The sequence below is a fragment of the Mercenaria mercenaria genome, unplaced genomic scaffold, assembly GCF_021730395.1.
Source record: "Mercenaria mercenaria strain notata unplaced genomic scaffold, MADL_Memer_1 contig_4521, whole genome shotgun sequence".
Taxonomy (NCBI): Eukaryota; Metazoa; Mollusca; class Bivalvia; order Venerida; family Veneridae; genus Mercenaria; species Mercenaria mercenaria.
Window position 1 is genome coordinate 36,808 of NW_026462756.1, and position 7,178 is coordinate 43,985.

General features: G+C 35.3%; 1 protein-coding gene across 1 annotated transcript; it reads left to right on the plus strand.

The window, feature by feature from the left end:
• The first annotated feature begins 3,259 nt into the window (after positions 1-3,259).
• LOC123539007 (uncharacterized) lies at positions 3,260-6,364 on the plus strand. The gene is made up of 2 exons (XM_045323462.2): positions 3,260-4,422; positions 5,350-6,364. The coding sequence occupies exons 1-2, from the start codon at positions 3,318-3,320 to the stop codon at positions 5,622-5,624; spliced, it is 1,380 nt and encodes a 459-aa protein (XP_045179397.2). The 5' UTR covers positions 3,260-3,317; the 3' UTR covers positions 5,625-6,364.
• The last annotated feature ends 814 nt before the right edge of the window (positions 6,365-7,178 follow it).

Consider the following 7,178-nt stretch of genomic DNA (forward strand, 5'->3'; position numbering starts at 1 on the left):
GACATCGTAGTAACGTGCAGCCAGTATATTTATATCCATTGCTTTGCCAGAATTGCAATACACATTTATAATTTTATATCTATGAAATTGTGAAGAAATCAAAATTAGTATTCTTCAGTGATTCTTAAAGCTCTTTAAATGGCCATAATACAAAATGTTACTTTTGAGAAATTTTTATTTTAATCATTATAAAGGAAAGATCAGTCCTTTCATGCGAAAGGTTCAACTGATCACAGTTTCTTCATGCTTCATAATTATAACAGTTTATCCATATACTACATTACGTCCAAACACCATCTATTTTGAATATCTGATTGTATTTTTGTACCCCCGAACAACGAATAAGGGGATATAATGTTTTTGTGTTATCTGTCTCCATCCGTCCGTCTGTCTGTCCGTAGACACAGTCTTTTGCGCACACAATCTTGACAAAATGTAATGAAACTTCACACAAATGATCAGTAACTACAGTAGTGGTTGGTTCTTATGGTTTTTTTTTGCAGAGCCACGGGACTTTGTTTTGTGTCACTATACTTTGTACATAGTCTGCATATGCCATCTTGTGCACGCTTAATCTCATGAACCCATACATACAACTTACTGAAACTTAGCACAAATGATCAGTAGTATTCAGTACTAACCCTGTTTGTGCATAGTGCATGTTAGGTTCTTCCAGAAAAAAAAATCTCCACAGTGTTGGGACTTTATTTTTTGTTACTATACTATATACATACAATCCACATAATTATGCAACCTTGTTGCAATGTACTGTCAGTTCGCGCCGGTGTAATTCATCACCTTCAGTGATATAGCTCTACATTTTCTGTGTATTTTCGTTGTATATAAACATTTTGCACTAATTATCAAAATGTACAAAACATGAACAAATTAGAATGGATTAATTTACGACGCCAGAAACATGTTATTAGGAATTTCTATACCTATCAACCTTGAAAGTGTTTAAAATCTGACTATTCTAGTTTTCCAGCAAGGTATCAGTTGTACACATACACCTAAAAAGGTATCAGTCTATCATTATAAAAAGTAACGGGCGTGTCAAGACTGTTCTACAAGTGGAAAATGCAAATTGTGAGGATGCGAACATACACTGGCCTGGTGTTTCACGATTGTCTCGAAAGAAATTCAACCCCAGCTCGAAATTCAACTTTGTAAAATAAATTCTGAATTTCGAATTTCCAGCTGGCTCGAAATTCAACCCCTGCACGAAATTCAACTTTAAAAAAAATGAATTTCGATCTTCGAGCTGGCTCGAAATTCAAACCCACCTCGAAATTCAACTTTTAGAAAATCTGAATTTTGATCTTCGAGCTGGCTCGAAATTCAACCCAAGCTCGAAATTCACTTTTTGATCATTTGAATTTCGATCTTTGAGCTGGCTTGAAATTCAACCCCAGCTCGAAATTCAACTTTTTGAAAATCTGAATTTCGATCTTCGAGCTGTCTCGAAATTCAACCCCAGCTCGAAATTCAACTTTTTTCAAAATCTGAATTTCGATCTTCGAGCTGGCTCGAAATTCAACCCCAGCTCGAAATTCAACATTTTCAAAATCTGAATTTCGATCTTCGAGCTGGCTCGAAATTCAACCCCAGCTCGAAATTCAACTTTTTCAAAATCTGAATTTCGATCTTCGAGCTGGCTCGAAATTCAACCCCAGTTCGAAATTCAAGATTTTGAAAAAACTGAATTTAAATCTTCGAGCTGGCTCGAAATTCAACCCAAGCTCGAAATTTAACTTTTTTCAAAATCTGAATTTCGATTTTCGAGATGGCCCGAAATTCAAACCCAGCTCGAAATTCAATTTTTTGAAAATCTGAATTTCGATTTTCGAGCTTGTTTGAAATTCAACCCCAGCTCGAAATTGAACTTTTTGATAATTTGAATTTCGATCTTCGAGCTGGCTCAAAATTCAACGCAAGATCCAAATTCAACTCTTTTTTACATCTGAATTTCGATCTTCGAGCTTGCTCGAAATTCAACCCCAGCTCGAAATTCAACTTTTTCAAAATTTAAATTTCGATCTTCGAGCTGGCTCGAAATTCAAACCCAGCTCAAAATTAAACGTTTTTCAAATATCGGAATTTCGATCTTCGAGCTGGCTCGAAATTCAAACCCAGCTCGAAATTGGACTTTTTGATAATTTGAATTTCGATCTTCGAGCTGGCTCGAAATTCAACCCAAGCTCAAAATTCAACTTTTTCAAAACCTGAATTTCGATCTTCGAGCTGGCTCGAAATTCAACCCCAGCTCGAAATTAAACTTTTTGAAAATCTGAATTTCGATCTTCGACCTGGTTCGAAATTCAACCCCAGCTCGAAATTCAACTTTTTGAAAATCTGAATATCGATCTTTGAGCTGGCTCGAAATTCAACCCCAGCTCGAAATTCAACTTTTTCAAAATCTGAATTTCGATCTTCGAGCTGGCTCGAAATTTAACGCCAGCTCGAAATTCAACTTTGTGAAAAAATCTGAATTTCGAACTTCGAGCTGGCTCGAAATTCAGCACCTAGCTCGAAATTCAACTTTGAAAAATATCTGAATTTCGATCTTCGAGCTGACTCGGAATTCAACGCCAGCTCGAAATTCAACTGTTTGAAAAAATATATATTTCGATCTTCGAGCTGGCTCGAAATTCAACGCCAGCTCGAAATTCAACTTTGTGAAAAAATCTGAATTTCGATCTTCGAGCTGGCTCGAAATTCAACCTCTAGCTCGAAATTCAACTGTTTGAAAAAATATCTGAATTTCGATCTTTGAGCTGGCTCGAAATTCAACGCCAGCTCATTGTTTTTAGTACTCGGTGATAATATATATCTTTCTTTAAATGTAGCATTTAACAGTGCATGTTTAACTTGTATCTAAATGTTCGTTTAAAAAATGTTTAAATGTACGTTAAATGTTATTACTTAATATAACTATTTGCAAGGGAATCTACATGCCAAATAAAGAATTAGTAATAAAATGCTAGCAAATCAAATTAAGATTTAAATGACTTTTACTTATTTTATTTTAATGATGTCATCGCCCTTATTTTTGTAATGTCTATAATGTGATATAAAAAGATTAATTCAGTAGTCATCGGATTTTATAAGATTGTATGATACATTGACCAAATAAGATACATGCTAGATGTAAATAGATTAAAAGTATATTCTGTTTTCAATAGTATCTTTTTCACGAACGCATATTTTTGGAGACGGATGTTTGAACTGAGCGTAGTACATATCGTCTGTCATTTACGCCTAAATGCTCGACAGGTACACTTAATTCTTCCTCCAGATTGATTTATACTATAAAAATGGACGTTTTAACTAAACCTGTAACAATTGTGTTTTTAATTTGTATATTTTGCATGAATGGACTTTCAGTGCCTTTTCTGGAAATTGCTGGGAAAGGCTTTGACATATATGATTTAACAAAAAATGTGCTTGAGACGCTCGGGATTTTGGACGAAGAAAGTCCTGTAGAAAAGGAAGAGTTAGACAGTCTATTAAATGAAATCGACGAAAGGATTAATTCTGCAAAATATGATATAAATACCAACATACTAATTCAATCAAGGCTTCAGATTGTTGATGACGCTGTAATTATTTTTCGTAGCCTTCTGATAGACCTAGAGAACATTCTACAACCACAAACAGCAGAAAATCGAATGAAATGTAAAAATACCTTCCTATCGCGGTTTGAAAACGAAGATGCAATTACGCACATCAGATTCTTGCCCGATCTTTTATCGTATCAAATTCCCGGAACGTCTGCACCACTTGCTGACCTTTTCGCTGACCTTACTAGATGTAACATGACAGCACTTGAGGAATTTAAATGGTATTATAGAAAACTTGTATCAGATGGAATGGCTCTTCAGATGACACAACTGCAACTCGTACAGTCGCCGTTACTGAACAAAACGTTAGAACGATGGGTCAAGCGAAACGAAGATTTGGAAAGGACATTTGTAACGCGCACAAATGCGTGCATGAATAAATTTGCTATATATGCTGACGAAGATATAAGACTTGCTACAGATGCTCAATTATTATGGAAAAGCAATAACATGAGGTATGCCTGGAAAATAAATGATGTAATTTTCTTAAAGCCATTTGGGACTTTTCAATTTTTATACACAAAAAGTGTAGGGAAAGAATTATTTTTCAGCAGAGGAAGGAGCAATAAAATCGTAATATTTACGGAAAAAAATGATACTTGTTCTCAAAATGCCACCTTAGAAAATGCAAAGAGTGCACTGAAATCTGCGATTATCAGCGACAGAGATGAAAATGCGGCCAAACATGTTGGTATAGCAGCTGAAAATGTTTTTCGGGAACAAGGGTATATCATCAGAGCACTTCTAGTCTACTTCAATGGAGAAGAATTTGCTGAGGAAAACGTTATTGTAGACAACGGTAAGCTCCTTTAACATCCTTATTTTATAAATGTTTAAACTGGCCACAAATTACAATACGGGGTCTCCGTGACTCAGTAGTGAAGGTCGCCGACATTAAATCACTTGGCATTCACTGATATAGGTTTGAGCCTCGCTCGGGGCGTTGACTGAGAAATGATTGGGTCTTCCTCCACTATTAAATCGTGAAAGTCGCCAAATGACCATATAATTGTGTAAATCAGGAAACACACAAAAATATTCTAATCGAGGTTGATGTACGCAGTTACATTTTAAATATTTTGTGCAAAATGAGGAATACTTGCGAAAGACAACTTAAAGGATATTTTAAGGATTTCTCTCGTTTGCTTTCGGCGAATCCTTAAATATGACATTAAGTTTTCAAGATGTGTTAAAGAGTGTCATGGAAATCCGCTTATAGCTTAAAGCTCTGTATAGCTAAATAAAACGTTTAAAGAAACTAAACAACACACGAAAACAAACAATGTTAGTTTGATAATAATATAGCTTAAAATATTTTAATTGTCTTAAATCGAACTCACTGTTCACTTGACGTCCTTGTAGTGCAACGACGTTTTCCTGAGTTATTGTTGAATCGCATCGATAAAATTTAGGCCATGAGACGCCTTTTTAGCTTTTGATGGCTGAAGAAAACAAGGTTGGTGTCACACAGCATTATTTCAGGCATGCACGGATACCTGGGTAGAATCATCGCCCTTCCATTAAACAGCTGGATGTCATACATGAATAATTGTCAACCATTTGAGATTTCGGGCTCGCATTGGTGAAGTACAAATAAAAGTATTAAAATCCAACTTTAGCGAATTCTTATTAAGCTTATCTCTACAGGCAATTCTATGCTTTTCATATACTTCGGCAACTATGCATATTAACCTTTCTTTATTTCAATGTGAAATATACATTTCAGCGTCTTCTGTGATTCAAATCTCGATTGACAAAGTCCAGCTTACGTATTGTTCCTCGTGGGGTGTCAAGTGTGCTTTGGATCCCGGAGGTGCGTTTGGCGCATTAAAAAATGTCGAAGGATCAATGAAGGTTTATGCATATGTTGCGAAAGATGATGGAATATTGCATGTTAAAGAAAGAGAATATAAAACAAACGGTGCAAATGGAGTCAGAGCGACATTTTTGATACTATTTTGTTATTTGAGCCTTCGTTTGATTACAATAACGTCTGAATAAATATATACAACTACAAATGATAATAATAGGAAAGGTAGATTTTTCGGAAGCACAGTACACCACAAACACAGACTAAGAGCAACGCATTTGAAAAGTAAACCAACAACAAAAGAAGCTGTAACGGAAAAATATTAAAATGGATTGCTTCAAAAATCCAACAAGTACATATTTCTTTTATGTGAAATATAGACAGAAAAGGAGGGGGAAGGGAAGGGGTAGAAAGGGAAATGGGGGAGGGCGTTGAAGGGAAAGTAGAACAAGGATAGATATACAAAGGGCATGCAACGTTCTTAAATCAGTTACACTACAACGTTAACCACAGTAGTGCAGACATTCCTGTACCAAAGACACATACACACAGCCACACACGACAACCTAACATAGATATATAATCAGACAAGTAAGATATAACAACACTGTAGGACACCACCCAAGACATACAAACGTACAAGCACACAAACGCACATATATAAGCAGGAAAATCTAAAAAACAAAAGCAAAAACAAAACCCCCCAAAACAATACACCATATAATACAAGGCACTGATACATGACAAGTAAATATGTTAATATTCTTATATTCTTTATGTAAATAGATACTAACCAGAACAGAGATTATTCTATTTAATATTCCCCATGTAAGATTTCATGTTTGCAAGCACATTATTGAATTGATATTTGTGATATGTGTATTACTTTTGTGTGAATAAGATGTGTATGGGCCGGTGGCCTACATTTCACCAATAAACTTGTAAACTTGTACTGCTCTGTTTATTGTGCACATGTTATATGATAAATGGTTGTACAAAAACCAGTTCATTTACTTTGAAACTTCCGTACATTTGCTTACATATGTTCTTCAGGTAGCAGATGCCAGTTTTGGTAGTTTACGCACGCCGGCTTCCTTCGATTAAGCAGAAATCAGCTAAACATTGCGTTTTGAAAGAAATAAAGCATATTTAAAGAGTTAATCTTTGCATTATCTGATTAACAACAAACATCGTATATATGAAAATAGGTTTACTCAAGCCGCTCGCATACACTAAACTGACTCCACATCGCATGCGCAATATACATGTGTTACGTACGACATACAAAGCATCATGGGAAGGTTATCAAATACTGTTACATCTTTTCTCTTTTACGGAAAAGAAGATAATATTGAACTGAATAGCTTAATTAAGTATTTATGATTAAAGTTAAAGTCATTACTTGTTTCTTTGCTAAACATTTTCTAAATTAACATTGACAAAGTCAGTAACAAATCACACTTGCATACGTGTTAATATTTAGAATTCATCGTTTATCAGTTTAATAGATAGTCCTTATACTTCAATGGCATACGTACAATACGACCAGATCTTGTCTGCGTTACCGGTGTTGCAGGTGTTTCTGAATTCAGTGACTGACCGATTGTTTGCGGTTTCAATTCCGTTTGAGTTCGAGAATCTGTCTTGAGCAACAACTCTTGGTCGTTTATTTTCGAATCTATGTCTACAGTCTCTTCCCTTTATTCAATGAAAAGTTCACTTGTCCGTCGGAGATGTTTTCTATT

Bases quoted from the DNA above. Each gene is read 5' to 3' on its own strand.
- LOC123539007 (XM_045323462.2), top strand. From the start codon at position 3,318: ATGGACGTTTTAACTAAACCTGTAACAATTGTGTTTTTAATTTGTATA. The intron at 4,423-5,349 runs GTAAGCTCCTTT...TATACATTTCAG, and splicing joins AAACGTTATTGTAGACAACG to CGTCTTCTGTGATTCAAATC.